Genomic DNA, 15,126 nt, shown 5'->3' with positions numbered 1-15,126 from the left:
CTTAGCATCTGGGCATCAAGCATGCCCATGACCTTGGCATCTAAGCACCAAGTGTGCCCATCACCCCAGCACCTGGGCACCAAGCATACCCATCATTCTGACATCTGGGTACTGATTGTACTCATTGCCTTAGCATCTTGGTAAAGAGTGTGCCCATCACCCTGGCTTCCGGGCACCAAGACAGCCCATTGCCCTGGTATCTGGGCCCTGAGTGTGCCCATCTCCCTAGTGTCTGAGTGCCAACCATACCCACCACCCCAAGATCTGAATGGCGAGCATGACCACCATCCCATCATCTGGGCAGTAAAAGCAACCACTTTGGTGTCTGGAAACCAAGAACCCACCACCCTGTCTTTCCAGTACTCGGGTGCCGCATGTGCCCATCACCCTGGCATCTGGGCGCACAGTGGGCTCACCCTGGACATAGAGCGTGGCGGTGCCCTCGTCCATGTCAAGCATGTTGGAGCCAGTGCAGACGTAGACACCGGCATCTTCAGGTCGCACGCTGCGCAGGGTCAGGATGCCGTTGAAGTCCACGGCACCGGGCGGCAGCGTCCCATGGTTCTGCCGTGTCCACACCAGTGTGTAGGCGGGTGACTGCGGGGAAAGACCAGGAGGCCTGAGGCCACGGGGATGGGCACACGGTGGGGCAGTGGGGGCTGCTGGGGATGGGGGGGGGCTACATGCCTGTCAGGGCACATGTGAGGGACGGCTGGACACCCAGGAGTGCCCCACCAGCACCCAAAGGTGTCTCTGTGCCCTGCATAACCCCATGGGCACCCAAAGGTTTCCCCATGCCCTCCACGTCCCTATGGGCACCCAAAAGTATTTCTGAGCCCTGTGTGACCCCGTGGGCACCCAAGGGTGCCCCTGTGGGTCCAGGTGGGCACCCAGGGGTGTCCTCAAGTGCTGTATGTCCCTATGGGCACCCAAGGATGTCCCTGTGACCTATAGATCTATGTAGGCACCCAGGAGTGTCCCTGTACCCTGCAGGACCCCATGGGCACAAAGATGTCCCTATGGGTCCAGGTGGGCACCCAGGGGTCTTCTTGTGCACTCTGCATATCCCTGTTGGCACCCAAGGCTGTCCCTGCGCTCTGCACATCCCTACAGGCACTCAGAGATGTTTCCATGCCCTGCATGTCCCCATGGGCACCCAAGGGTGCCTGCTTGGCCCTTGCCATGTCCCACCCCAGCTCACCTTGCTCTTGGCAGTGCAGACGAAGGTGACATCAGCCCCAGGCTTCACCCGCTGCACCCGCTTCTCCTCCACGGTGACAGTGATGGCTTTGCCAGGGATCTCTGTGCCGAGACGGTAGAGCTGAGCCCCCTCCTCCCCTCTGTGTCCCCCCATGCCACCTCGGTGACAATGACCTACCAGTGACGATGACTTCGGCACGGCTGGCATTGCTGTGCCGCAGGTTGCGGCAGGAGCAGATGTAGACGCCAGCTTCGGAGGGCTGGATGCTGGCAAAGTGCAGCTCCTCACCTGCGGGGGACACACAGGTGACATCCCACATCTCCCCCAACCTTGGGGACACCCCAGTCCCTGAGCCACCCAGTACCTTGTCGCTGGCTCTGGGCGCCCTCGGGGAGCGGTCGTCCGTCTTCTCGTGCCCAGTGGTAATAGAAGGGGGGGTCGCCGCTGGCGTGGCACCGCAGGGTGACCGCGCTGCCCTGGGCCACCGTGGTGCGCAGCGGGTGGACACGGACGGCCAGCGGGATCGGGGAGCCCACGGGGACGCACGCCTGCCCACGCGCCGTGGGGTTGCCCGTGTAGCCGGGAGCGCAGCTGCAGGGGAAAAAGGCGGGGAGGGAGTAAACTTGGGGGGCAGGGGTGGAATATTGGGGTGAATATATGGGGGTGAGCCCATCGGAGTGGGTGAACATGTCAGGATGGGTATATTGGGATGGTTATAACAGGGTGAGTATATCGGACTGGGTATACTGGGGTGAGCATAGCAAGTGGTGGGTATATCCCAGTAAGCATACTGGGGTGGGTTTTGGGGTGAGCCCTTTGGGGTGAGCACATCAAGTTGAGCACATCAGGGTGGATTATAATGGGGTGAACCCAGTCAGGTGGGTGTACTGGGATGAGTATACTGGGGTGGGTATACTGGGGTGAACACGTCAGGATGGCTACATTGGAGTGATTGCAGCAGGGTGAGTGCATTGGAGTGGGTATACTGGGGTGAGCGTAGCAGGGCAGGTATATCCCAGTAAGCATACTGGGGTGCGTGTATGGGGTGAGCCCGTTGGGGTGGGTATGCTTGGGTGAGAACATCAAGGTGGGAACATTAGGGTGGGTAGATGCAGAGGATGATATCGGGGTGGGTTATATCAGATTACAGCAGGGTGAGCCCGTCAAGATGGGTAAATTGGGGCGACCAGAGCAGGGTGGGTATATCCCAGTAAGCATATTGGGGTGCATCCATGGGGTGAGCTCATCGGGTGTATATATTGGGGTGGGTAGATCAGGAAGAGAACGTTGGGGTGAGTGTAGCATGGTGAGCAAATTGGGATTGGTATGTTGGGGTGAGTGCGTGGGGTGAGCCCATCGTGGTGGGTTTAAGGGTGAGCATCTTGGGTTGGGTACATCGGGGGAGCCCAGCGGGGTGAGATCAAGGTGGGTTTATCGGGGTGAGCCTACCTGGGTGAGCACTTTGGGATGGGTGAGCACGTCAGGGTGGGATTATCGGGGTGTATTGGGGTGGGTTTAAGGATGAGCACATTGGGATGGGCACATTAGAGTAAGCACATCAGGGTGGGTAGGTTGGGGTGAGCTCACTGGGGTGTGGCCACTGAGGTGGGTACATGGGGATGGGGTTTTGGGGGTGGGTACATGGAGGTGGGCTTTAGAGGTGAGTGCGTGGGGTGGATATAAGGAAGTGGGTTTGGGTGGGGGTACGTCGAGGTGGGTACATGGAGGTGGGTTTTGAGGTGGCTACACAGCAGGAGGGTTTGATTGGTGGGTACATGGAGGTGGGTTTTGGGGGTGCCAGCTGCCCCTGCAGCCTCACCGCTCACAGTACTGCCCAGTGTAGCCCGGCTCGCAGGCGGTGCAGCGGTACCCGCCGCCTCCCAGGCTCTCGCAAGTCCTGGAGAACCTGCAGGGACAGCATGAGGTAGGGATGCGTCCCCTCCACAGCACCCCCAGCCCTGGTGCTGGCACTCACTGGTTTTCGGGGTACGGGAGGGGACAGGCGCAGGGCTGGCAGTCCTCAGGGGTACCGGCAGTGGCATCCCCGTAGAAACCAGGGGCGCATTGGTCACAGAAATCCCCCGCTGTGTTGTGCAAGCATCCCTGGGAGAGACACATACACAAATATTTGGGGGTGCACAGCTGGGATGACCTCCCAGCCCCCCCAAAAAACGCTTCATATAAAGTCTTACAGAGCAGACGCCGCTCTCGGGGTGGCAGCTCTCGGAATGCCCGTTGCACTCGCAGAGCTCACAGTGCCCCAGGTAGAGCCCCCCGCCAGTCCGGGTGTAACCGGGGGCACAATCCTGGTGGGAGGGGCAGAAAAAGGGGGGATTTCCAGTGTTGTGGACCCCCCCAAAACAGCCTTGGGAAGCAGGGATGATGCTGAGGATGATGTTGGGGCTCACCTGGCAGGACAGCCCGTGGTACCCGGGGGGGCAGAGGCATTCCTCCACCTCGGGGGCCGGGGGGAGCCCGGGCTGGGGGGGCACGGCCATATCCATGGTGACATCGGAGATGCTGGATGCGGCCGTGCTGGTGGAGTAGGTGGCGCGGATAAGGATCTCATCCAGGTCGGCCAAAGCCATCAGGAGATGTTCCCGTGTCGCCGGCTGTCCATCCGGCCGCTGCCAGTATTGCTGCAGGCAGAGAAGGGTGCCAAGGGGTGGCACTGACTTGGCACATCACAGGGCCGGGGGACACTGGGGACAGAAGCCACCACCCCCCTCCTACCTCCCGAAAAACGATCTCGAAGGTCTGGGGGGTGCGCGGGGTCAGGTCGGGCTGGTACGCCACCAGCGTGATGTCATTGCCCTGCGGATACGGGGGGAGTCAGGGGGGGTCCTACTGCCACCCTGCAGCCCCACCCCTGGCACCCCCATACCGTGATCTGGACGTCGGCGTCGGGCAGGGGGGCTCCCTGCCCCCCTGGCACATAGGTCAGGGTGTAACGGAGGCGCCCGCCGTAGGAGCCCACCTGCACGAGGAGAGGGGTGGGATGGGGCGGGCTGGGATGTGGAAGGAGATGGGGATGGAATGCGATGGGAATGGGATAGGGATTGCAATGGGAATGGGGTGGGAGGGGATGGGGATGGGATTGGGACGGGGTGGGATAGGGAAAGGAAAGAGGATGGGACAGGATGGGATTGGGATGAGACAGGGATGGGGAGAGGGATAGGGAATAGGGATGGGGAAGGGAAGGGAAGAGAAAGGCGTTGGGGATGGGATGGGCAAAATTAAAGGGAAGAGAAAGAAGGTGAGATGGGGATGGGGAGCGGAAGGGATGGGAAGAAGAAGGGATAGGGATGGGTATTGGGAAGGGATGGGATGGGGAAGGGAAAAGGAAGGAGATGGGGATGTGGATATGGAAAAAAGAAGGAAAGAGGAAAAAGAAGGGGATGGGAATGGGGATGGGACGGGAATGGGAATGGGGAAGAGGATGAAGAAGGAAAAAGGAACAAAGAGAAAGGAAAAAGGAAGAGGCAGGAGACAGGGCATGCCGCACCCACCCCACCTCCAACAGAGCCGTGGGACAAGCACCCCAGGGTGCCCACGGGGAGCAGGTGCAGCTCCAGCAGGCTGGGTGCTCCCATGGGCACCCCAAACCCCCAAGTGGGGGCACTCCGTTACCTTGTCCCCCTGGTAGGGCGGCGGCAGCTGCCAGTAGTAGGAGTCAGGAGGCAGCTCCCCAAAACGGTCGTAGGTCAAGCTGGGCTGCGGGGTGCCTGGCTCCACCCTGAAGCCGGTGCCCACGCGAGTGCTGCGCTGTCGGTTCACCAAGGCAAATCCTTGGGGATTACCGGGACCAAAGGGCGTCTGGACCTACGAGATGGGGATACAAGGTGAGCAAGGCTAGGGACATCTGGGGCCACCGTGGGGACATGGGGGGGCTACTCACGGTGCCGCGGGCGTAGGCGGTGCTGGTGCAGTGCTGGACGATGCCCATGCAGAAGCAGGGCAGGCAGCCAGCTGGCTCGCTGGCACTCAGGTGGAAGTGGTGGGGACGGCAGGCGGCACAGTGGGGACCCTCCACGTTGGTCTGGGTGGGGACAGGAGGCAGGTGACATCACCCTATCCCCTCCTATCAGGACTTAGGGAGACATTGAGGTGGGGGGACAGGGCTCACCTTGCAGCGGCACTGCTCATTGGCATCACAGGCGTCACCAAGGCTGCCGCGTGGGTCGCACTGGCACTGCCCGACAGGGACACCCGGCTCTGCGGGGTGGTGGGGACAAACGCCAATGACAGCGATTACACACAACATCCCCCTTAGTGCCACAGAGAGGCCACCACTTTATCCCCTCCCTGTGATGCTCACCTCGGCACGGCTCTCCCTGCAGCGGGTCCCCCACATACCCAGGTGAGCACCTATAGGGAAAGGGACCAAAAAAAAGCCAATGAATGAGGAAAAAAGCCAATGAGAGGGAGTTGCACCCCAAAATCCACCCCCACCCTGGGCTCCCCTGGCACCTCTCACAGAGGCGCCCACTGTGTCCTGGGGCGCAGGTGCTGCAGGTGGGCTGCCCATCCGTGTCCTCGAAGCAGGTCTTGGTCTCCCTGTGGAGGGGACAAGGGGATGAGTGAGACCCTGCTGGTGTCCCCAGGGACGTAAGGGACCAGGAGGTGGCACCTACTGGGGGCCGTGGCAGGGACAGGGCTGGCAGTCGCCTGGGGTACCCTGGGTGGCATCACCGTAGTAGCCGGTTTGGCACTTGTCACATTGGTCACCTTCTGTGTGATCCCGGCAGCCCTGCAAAGTGGGAGGTGACAGCGTCGGTGGCACCACTATGGGGGTCCCCAGGGTGTCCCCACTGTCCCCAGCTCACCTGGCAGACACCGGTCTCAGGGTGACACTCGCTGGCGTGGCCATGGCATTGGCATGGCTCACAGGTACCCAGGTAGAGCCCAGTGGTGCTGCGGGTGTAGCCAGTGTCACAGTCCTAGGGAGGGGACACAGGGACAAGCAGGGTGGGCCACCGCTCAGTGTCCCCAGGGCCGGGGCGAGGGGACACTGAGGGTCTCACCTGGCAGGAGGCACCACGGTATCCAGCTGGGCAGGTGCAATCCTCCACCTCCAGTGCCCGCGGGCGGCCAGTGGCGTGTGGCACCGCCACGTCCAGGGTGACATCAGCCAATCTTCAGGGAGACAGGGGACATCCACACCACTTTGCCCACCACAGCCCCGTGTTCCCAGTGTCCCTTCCCCTGTTCCCAGTACCTGCTCTCCTCCATTTGGTCCAAGTAGGAAGCCCGGATCATGAAGAGATCAACATCAGCCAAGGCCATCAGGAGATGCTCGCGGGTGGCATCGCGCCCGTCCGCTCGGCGCCAGGCGCGCTGCGGGCACAACCAGGGGGTGACCACAGCATCCCCAACCCATCCTGGGGTGGGGGGGACACCGGCCAGTCCTCACCTCGCGGAAGGGCACGGTGATAGTTGTCGAGACGCCGGGGCGGGGGTTGGCATCAGAGAAGTGCTCCAGGAGGATGCCATTGCCCTGCAGCAGGACATCGGGCTGGCGCGGCAAAGGTTGTGCGCCCACCGGTGCCCGGTACGTCACCGTGTACCGCAGCTCACCACCGTACGATGTCACCTGCAGAGCAGGATGCAGTGAGGCTCAGCCAGGCTCGGGGATGTCCCTCTTGTCCCCCAGCCAGACCCGGTGCTGGTACCTTGTCCCCAGCGAAGGGCGCGGGCAACACCCAGTAGTAGACGTCGTGGGGCAGTGTCTGGAAGGTGGCGAAGAGCAGCTCCCGCACCGAGGTGAAGCGGGCGCCGTCGGCCACCGTGTGCGTGCCGGCCAGGTTGGCCAGGCTCAGCGGCGGTGTCTCCTCGGAGGTGAGGAGGACCTGGAGGGGGAGCGGGAAGGGGCTTGGTGATGGGCACGGGGTGGTGCATGGCACAGCATGGCATGGCGCTACATGCCATGGTATGGTATAGAATCATAGAATCATAGAATCATAGAATTATAGAATAGTTTGGGTCAGAAGTAACCTTAAAGATCACTCAGATACAACCCCTCTGCCATGGGCAGGGACATCCCACTGGATCAGGCTGCCCAAAGCCCATCCAACCTGGCCTTGAACCCCTCCAGGGATGAGGGAGCCACCACTGCTCTGGGCAACCTGCTCCAGTGTCTCACCACTCTCATGGTGAAGAAATTCTTCCTAATGTCCAGTCTAAATCTGCCCCTCTCCAGTTTGTACCTGTTCCCCCTCATCCTATCCCCACAAGCCTTTATGAACAGTCCCTCTCCAGCTTTTCTATAGCCCCTTCAGGCACTGGAAGGTCACTATAAGATCTCCTTGGAGCCTTCTCTTCTCCAGGCTGAACAACCCCAACTCTCTCAGACTGTCCTCATATGGAAGGTGCTCCAGCCCTCAGATCATCTTTGCAGCCTCCTCTGGACCCGTTCCAACAACTCCATATCCTTCTTATGTTGAGGATTCCAGAACTGGACACAATCCTCTGGATGAGGTCTCACAAGAGAGGAATAGAGGGGCAGAATCCCCTCTATAATCTGCTGGCCACGCTGCTTTGGATGCAGCCCAGGGTACAGTTGGTTTCTGGGCTGCGAGCACGTGGCATGGAATGGAATGGCACATCACACAATATGGCACAGCACGGCACAGCATGGCATGACACGGCACAGTATGGCATGGTACTACGTGGTACAATAAGACAGGCATGGTATGGCACAGTACAGCATGGCACAGCACAACATGGCATAAGATGACATGGCATGGCAGACCATGGCACAGCACAGCACAGCACAATATGGCCTGGTGCTACATGGCACAGTATGGCACAGCACAACATGGGACTATATGGCACGGCCCTAAATGGCACAGCATGGCATGGCACAGCATGGCATGGCACAGCATGGCACATCATACAATGGCACAGCATGTCATAACTTGGCATGTCGCTACATGGTACAACATGGCATGGCATAGCACGTCCCATAACATGGCATAGCTCGACATTGCATGGCACAGCACGGCATTGCAAAGCATGACACGACACAACACTGCACAGCACAGCATGGCATGACATGAGACTGCATGGCATGGCACAACAGGGCATGGCATGGCATGACATATAATGTTATGGCACAACACTGCATTTCATGGCACAACACGGCACGGCACAAGGTGGCATGACGTGTCATCACACCATTCCACAGGGCATGGCACAGCACCACTCGGCACTACACGGCGTGGCATGGCAGAGCTCGACATGACATGGCACGGCACGGGTACCTGGTGGCGGCTCCAGGCGGAGCTGGCACAGTGCCGCGAGACGCCCATGCAGAAGCAGGGCAGGCAGCCCTCGGGGTTGGCCTCGCTCAGGTGGAAGGTGCCGGCGGCGCAGGCGTCACACAGGCGGCCCCGCACGTTGGGCTGCGGGAGGGCAGGAGGGCGTCAGGGGCGCAGGAGTCAGGGCATCAGGCCAGCTGGGTGCTGGGGGGCTGGGAAAGGGGGTGCTGGGGGGCTGGGAAAAGGGTGCTCCATGGTGGGGGCTGCTGGGGAGGGAGGGCTCTGGACTGGGTGCTGGGGGGCGGAATAGGTGCCTTGGGTGCCTGGGTTGGGTGCTGAGGTGTGGGACTGGGTGCTGAGAGGGGTTGAAATGGGTGCCATGGGGGGGTCGAACAGGGTGCTACGAGGGGTTGGACTGGGTGCTGAGAGGGTTGAATGAGTGTAGCGGGAAGATGGTCAGACTGGGTGTCACTGGGGGGCTGGGCTAGGTGCTGGGGGGCATCAGACTGGGCACCCCAGGAACTGGATGCCATGGGGGAGTCAGAATAGGTGTCAGCGGGATTGGACTGGGTGTCCCAGGGGGCCCATTGGGTACTATGGGGAATCCCACTGGGTGCCCCAGGGACTGGGCTGGGTGCCAGTGGGATCAGTCTGGGTGCCAGTGGGATCAGATTGGGTGCCCCAGGGATCATACTGGGCACCACAGGGGGGTCACACGGTGTCCTGGGAACCAGACTAGGTGCAGAGGGTGACGGGAGCACCCACTCCCCATCCCCCGTGCCCATACCTTGCAGCGACACGTGCCGCCAGCCGCATCCTTACCGCCGCGGGCATCACACTTGATGAGTTCCTGGCCTACGGGCAGCAAGAGTGAGGATGAAGGGCACCCCCAATGTGTTGGGGAGGGCCACCCCTGGGCAGAGGGGCACCCCAAAACCATCACCCACCACTCACCAATTGGGGTACACTTTCCACCTGGCTGGATGGGATCTCCCTCGTAGCCTGGGGCACACCTGGGGGGACGGGGGGCGATGGGTGGGTGACGGGTGGGGGAATCTTGGAGGCAGGGGGGAGGGTTATAGGGACCCCCTCCACCCACCTCTCGCAGCGGCGCCCGGCGTAACCGGGTGCGCAGGCGTCACAGGTGGCTTGGCCATCAGTGTCCATAAAGCATGATTCCGAAAACCTGCAGGTGACAATGACAGTGACACCGGGCGGTGACATTTAGGGAGAGGGTGATGTCCTCTGGGCTTGGCACCCACCTGCGAGAGGGCTCGGTGTAGGGACAGGGACAAGGGTGACAGGCGGTGGCTGTGCCCTTGGTCGCATCGCCGAAGAAGCCAGGTTTGCACTTCTCACATTGGGGACCCTCTGTGTTGTGCTGGCAGTTCTGGGGGGGGACACAGGTGACACAGGGGGGTAGTGACACACACCATGTCCCTGCCCCCTTGTCACTCCTTGCTCCTTACCAGGCAGTGCCCAAAAACAGGGTCGCAGGTGCTGGAGTGGCCGTGGCAGCCGCAGCCGGAGCACATACCCAGGTAGGGTCCCCGTGTCACCCGCTCAAAGCGGGCAGCGCATCGCTGGCATGACAGCCCCGTGTAGCCCACAGGACACCTGGGGACACAGCAGCATGACAGTGACATCGTGGCAGTGGTGGCACCAAGCCCACCATCCCACTGCCGGCAGTTACCTGCACTCCTCGACCTGCCCAGCTGGCCCTAGGCCGGTGTCACTGGGGCTGGTGACATCCATGGCCACGTCGCTGAGCCCCACGCTGGCCATGCGCCCGTCGTAGACTGCCCGGATGAAGATGCCCTCCAGCTCCTGCAGCACCAGCAGCAGCAGCTCTCGGCTCACGGGGGCACCCTCTTCATCCTCCCAGTGGTCCTGCCAGGATGGTGACATCAGCATCACCCTAAGGTGATGCAATCTGCCACCACCAGCATCACTGGCCCATTACCAGTATCACCCACCAGCACCGCTGGCATCATCCACCCACCACTGCCAGCAGCACCCACTCAGCATCATTCACTTATGGCCATCACCACAACCACCCTCCCACCACCACCACCATCATCATCACCCACCCCTCACCATCACCATCACCCCAACACCACCACAACTGCTGTCACCACCAGCATCATCCACCCACCAATGGTATCACCCACCCACCACCACAGGCATCGCCCATCACTCACCACCCATCTCCACCACCACCCACCTCGGTGAAGGGCACGTGACGCCGGTTGAGGACATCAGGCTGGGTGGCCCCAGCACGTGCCCGCAGCTGCCGCCCATGGCCCCGCAGCACCACGTCAGGGTGGCTGGTGGGCTCGGGGGGTCCCCGCCCCAGCCGGTAGCGCACCCCGTAGCTCAGCGTTCCCCCGTAGGCATCCACCTGCAGCATTACCGGGCCGTCAGCAGCTGTCCCGCCGGCGTCCCCAGCCCTGTCCCCACCCTGGCATCACCTTGTCCCCAAGGAAGTTGTCGGGCAGTGCCCAGAAGGCATCAAGGGCCAGGAAGCGACGGGACAGATCCAGGAGTTGAAATTCCTCAGCGCCCACATCCACATGGAGTTGGGTGGCCGAGAGCGCTGGCGAGGAAGGCGCCGCTGGCACCGTCACGTTGACACCTGCGGGGAGACGCTCAGCCTCTGGCATACCCCTTGTCCCCCGTCCCTTGTCCCCACCACTCACCCTTGAAGTCGTCGGGGCGGTCGAAGCGGAGATGGAGGCGGTGGCGGTGCCGGGCAGTAGCGCGGCAGGCGGTGGTGATGCCGAAGCAGAAGCAGGGCAGGCAGCGTGACGTCCCTGTCACTTGGAAGTGGCCCTCGGGGCACGGCCCTACAGGGACAAGAGGTGACAGTGACGCTGCCATGGTGGGATGGGGACGGGAGGGTAGGGAGATCCTGACCAGGGCGGGTGACGGTGAGGATGCTGTCGGGGATGCCGAAGACCATGCCGAGGGTGTTGATGGCCTCGCAGGTGTAGGCGCCTTGGTCGGCTTCTTTCACGTCCCGGATGGTCAGCGTGCCCTGCCCGGCCTCGCTCACGATCGACACCCTGGGCGGCACGCTTGGCACCCGGCACCCCCAGTGCCAGGTACACCCAGCACCCAGCAAACCCAGTGCCCAGCTCACCCAGCACACCCAGTATCCAGCACACCCAGTATCCAGCTCACCCAGCAAACCCAGTACACCCAGTGCCCAGCACACACAGTGCCCAGCTCACCCAGCACACCCAGTGCCCAGCTCACCCAGCTCACCCAGCATACCCAGTGCCCAGCATACCCAGTGCCCAGCTTACCCAGCTCACCCAGTGCCCAGCTCACCCAGTGCCCAGCACACCCAGCGCCCAGCTCACTCAGCACACCCAGTACACCCAGTGCCCAGCGCACCCAGCACACCCAGCATACCCAGTGCCCAGCGCACCCAGCACACCCAGCATACCCAGTGCCCATCATACCCAGTGCCCAGCTCACCCAGTGCCCAGCACACCCAGTGCCCAGCACACCCAGTGCCCAGCTCACTCAGCACACCCAGTACACCCAGTGCCCAGCTCACCCAGCATACCCAGTGCCCAGCTCACCCAGAGCCCAGCTCACCCAGCACACCCAGTGCCCAGCTCACCCAGTGCCCAGCACACCCAGCGCCCAGCTCATTCAGCACACCCAGTACACCCAGTGCCCAGCTCACCCAGTGCCCAGCATACCCAGTGCCCAGCTCACCCAGTGCCCAGCACACCCAGCTCACCCAGTGCCCAGTGCCCCCATCCCCACCTGTGGCTGCTGGGTGTGTGTCCCCAGTTGAGGCGCCAGGTGATGATGGGGGTGGGCACGCCGGTGGCCACACAGGTGAAGGTGACCGTCTGCCCCGGCACTGCCCGCACTGACTCCCGTGGCAGCGTCACCACCTGCGGGGGCACTGCCCGCCAACACACGTCAACACCCGCCACCGTGTCCCCAGACCAGCTGTGGCACGGCGGCACCAGTGCAGCACCCAGCACCAGTGTTCCCAGTGTGGCACCAAGAGGGGACAGGAGCACTCGCACAGCGTCCCCAGCCATGGGATGGGGACACCACTACAGCACCCAGCACCCTGCCACAGCACTGTGTCCCCAGCATGGCAACATGTGGGCACAGGGCATTGGCACCATGTCCCCTGCTGGCCAGGCACAAGGACACCAGTGTGGCACCCAGCACCCTGCCATGGCATCAGGTCCCTCGCCTGGCTTGGGGACGAAGACACCAGTGCGGTGCCGAGCTCTGTGCCATGGCACCAGGTCCCCAGCATGGCACCATGTGGGGACAGGGGCACTGACACCGAGTCCCCTGCCCAGCTGAGGCACAGGGACACCAGTGTGGCACCCAACACCCTGCCATGGCACCAGGACCCCAGCGTGGTACCAAGAGGGGACAGAAGCACCAGCACAGGGTCCCCATCCTGGACGGGGGACAGGGACACCAGTGCGGCACCCAGCAGCGTGTCCCCTGTGTGGCACCGTGTAGGGACAGGGGCACCAGCACCACGTCACCACCTGGTTTGGCTTGAGAGCAGGGACAGCAGCACGGCACTCAGCACCATGTCACCGCACCAGGTCCCCATCGTGGCACTGCTGGTGGACGGGCTCCCCAGCCTGGCGTGGGGACAGGGTCGCCAGGGTAAAACCCAACATGGTGCTGTTGCACAGGGTCCCTGGGCACGGTGTCACCACCCTGGTGCCATGGCACAGGGTCTCTGGCACAGCTTTGGCACAGCAACTTCAACGTCCCCAGCCTGATGCCATGGCACGGGGGCCGTGGCAGCAGTGTCCCCACCCTGGTGTCACAGCACAGGGTTCCCAGCCTGGTGCCATGGCAGGAGGCCCTGGGTCCTGTGGTCCCCAGCCCCATACCATGGCAGGGGGACCCCGGGCACAACGCCCCCACCCTTGTGTCAGGGCACAGTGTCAATGGCCCAGTACCATCCCCACTCTGATGCCATGGCAAGGGGTCCCTGGGCAGTGTCCCCACCCTGGTGCCATGGCAGGGGGTCCCTGGGCACACTGTCCCCACTCTGATGCCATGGCAAGGGGTCCTTGGGCAGTGTCCCCACCCTGGTGCCATGGCAGGGGGTCCTGGGCACACTGTTCCCACTCTGATGCCATGGCAAGGGGTCCCTGGGCAGTGTCCCCACCCTGGTGCCATGGCAGGGGGTCCCGGGGCACAGTGTTCCTACTCTGGTGCCATGGCAGGGGGTCCTGGGCACACTGTCCCCATGCTGGTGCCAAGGCAGGGGGTCCCTGGGCACACTGTCCCCATGCTGGTGCCAAGGCAGGGGGTCCCTGGGCACACTGTCCCCACCCTGGTGCCATGGCAGGGGGCCCCTGGGCACAGTTTCCCCACTCTGGTGCCATGGCAGGGGGCCCCTGGGCACAGTTTCCCCACCCTGGTGCCATGGCAGGGGGGCCCTGGGCACAGTTTCCCCACTCTGGTGCCATGGCAGGGCGTGTCTGGCACATCTTCAGTGCACCCTTAGTGTCCCCACCCTGGTGCCCCAGCACTGCCTCCCTGGCACAGCTCTCACCCTCCACACCTCACCCACAGCATCCCTGGCACGCAGCTGTACCCCAAGATCCCCACTCCAGCCCTGGGGGCCCCATGTCCCCATGCCTGGCACAAGTGTCCCCTCATGGTGTCACTCACCGCAGCCGACCTCATCGGAGCGGTCAGGACAGTCAGGCTCACGGTCACATTGATAGCTGGCACGGATGCAGGTCCCACTTGCCACGCACCGAAACTCTGCCGGTCCGCATGCCGCACCCGGTGCTTTGGTGGCTGCAGCGGTGACAGTGCCAGATGTCACCGGGGTCCGTGTCACCGCGTGGTGGCCCCAACCCTGCAATACTCACGGCAATCGATCTCATCGGAGCCATCACCGCAATCGTTCTCGCCGTCGCAACGCCAGAGTTTGAGGGCGCAGTGCCCATTGCGGCACTTGAACTCGTTGGGTTCGCAGGGCGAGGGGGTGCCTGGGTGACAAAAGGGGGGTCAGCATCCATCGGGTGATCGCCCCCCCCGCCACTCCCTGTCACCTTCTACCACCCCAAACTCACCGCACGCCTCCTCGTCGCTGCCATCGGCACAGTCGCGCTCGCCATCGCAGAGGTAATCACGGGGTACGCAGCGCCCGTCGGCGCAGGGGGCTTCGCCCGCTTGGCACACGCCCGATGCCGGTTTGGGGGGGCGCAGGGTGAAGGGGCGGCGTGGGGACGGGGTGGTGGCGGCAGGGACCGTGCTCAGCGGGCGCGTGGTGGCGGCGGGGCGGGAGGTGGTGGGGGGCATCCGTGTTAGGGATTCTGTGGGGGTCACAGGGAGAATGGGGGTTGAGGGTAGTTACTTGGGGGGGGAGATGGGGTTTATGGGGAGTTATGGGCAGATGGGGGTGCGGGGGGTTTGTGGGGTGTGGTTGTTGAGGTTTATAAGGAGAAAATGGGGGTGCAAGGGGGGTTTATGGGGGAAATGGGGGTGCAAGGGGGGTTGTGGGGAAAATAGGGGTGTGGGGGTTATAGAGGGGAAATGAGGGTGCGGCATGTGATTATGGGACGTTACAGTGGGGAAACTGGGGTGCAGAGGGGGGTTGTGGGGAAAATAGGGGTGTGGGGGTTATAGAGGGGAAATGAGGGT

The 15,126-nt window shown here is 62.6% G+C and overlaps 1 protein-coding gene across 2 annotated transcripts in view; it reads right to left on the bottom strand.

Moving 5' to 3' along the window:
* HSPG2 (heparan sulfate proteoglycan 2) overlaps window positions 1-15,126 on the bottom strand; it is a 47,959-nt gene that overhangs the window by 19,823 nt on the left and 13,010 nt on the right. For both annotated transcript variants that reach the window (XM_054085902.1, XM_054085901.1), the window contains exons 8-43: window positions 14,556-14,798; window positions 14,352-14,471; window positions 14,146-14,277; window positions 12,241-12,385; window positions 11,377-11,525; window positions 11,160-11,306; window positions 10,932-11,095; window positions 10,685-10,861; window positions 10,154-10,350; window positions 9,930-10,077; window positions 9,723-9,850; window positions 9,560-9,646; window positions 9,415-9,473; window positions 9,248-9,315; window positions 8,464-8,604; window positions 6,874-7,050; window positions 6,615-6,794; window positions 6,420-6,538; window positions 6,226-6,337; window positions 6,028-6,141; window positions 5,836-5,951; window positions 5,672-5,758; window positions 5,520-5,569; window positions 5,328-5,416; window positions 5,100-5,240; window positions 4,832-5,023; window positions 4,086-4,178; window positions 3,935-4,015; window positions 3,610-3,840; window positions 3,394-3,507; window positions 3,177-3,304; window positions 3,021-3,107; window positions 1,566-1,792; window positions 1,379-1,489; window positions 1,202-1,302; window positions 417-597 (exon numbers count right to left, since the gene is read on the bottom strand). In XM_054085902.1, coding sequence (XP_053941877.1) covers window positions 417-597; window positions 1,202-1,302; window positions 1,379-1,489; window positions 1,566-1,792; window positions 3,021-3,107; window positions 3,177-3,304; window positions 3,394-3,507; window positions 3,610-3,840; window positions 3,935-4,015; window positions 4,086-4,178; window positions 4,832-5,023; window positions 5,100-5,240; window positions 5,328-5,416; window positions 5,520-5,569; window positions 5,672-5,758; window positions 5,836-5,951; window positions 6,028-6,141; window positions 6,226-6,337; window positions 6,420-6,538; window positions 6,615-6,794; window positions 6,874-7,050; window positions 8,464-8,604; window positions 9,248-9,315; window positions 9,415-9,473; window positions 9,560-9,646; window positions 9,723-9,850; window positions 9,930-10,077; window positions 10,154-10,350; window positions 10,685-10,861; window positions 10,932-11,095; window positions 11,160-11,306; window positions 11,377-11,525; window positions 12,241-12,385; window positions 14,146-14,277; window positions 14,352-14,471; window positions 14,556-14,798 — 4,836 coding nt within the window. The remainder of the gene's footprint in view (window positions 1-416; window positions 598-1,201; window positions 1,303-1,378; window positions 1,490-1,565; window positions 1,793-3,020; window positions 3,108-3,176; window positions 3,305-3,393; window positions 3,508-3,609; window positions 3,841-3,934; window positions 4,016-4,085; window positions 4,179-4,831; window positions 5,024-5,099; window positions 5,241-5,327; window positions 5,417-5,519; window positions 5,570-5,671; window positions 5,759-5,835; window positions 5,952-6,027; window positions 6,142-6,225; window positions 6,338-6,419; window positions 6,539-6,614; window positions 6,795-6,873; window positions 7,051-8,463; window positions 8,605-9,247; window positions 9,316-9,414; window positions 9,474-9,559; window positions 9,647-9,722; window positions 9,851-9,929; window positions 10,078-10,153; window positions 10,351-10,684; window positions 10,862-10,931; window positions 11,096-11,159; window positions 11,307-11,376; window positions 11,526-12,240; window positions 12,386-14,145; window positions 14,278-14,351; window positions 14,472-14,555; window positions 14,799-15,126) is intronic.

The sequence above is a fragment of the Cuculus canorus genome, chromosome 21 (genome assembly GCF_017976375.1).
Source record: "Cuculus canorus isolate bCucCan1 chromosome 21, bCucCan1.pri, whole genome shotgun sequence".
Taxonomy (NCBI): Eukaryota; Metazoa; Chordata; class Aves; order Cuculiformes; family Cuculidae; genus Cuculus; species Cuculus canorus.
The sequence above is the reverse complement of the archived record's forward strand: the minus strand, read 5'-3'. Positions and strand labels throughout refer to the sequence as shown.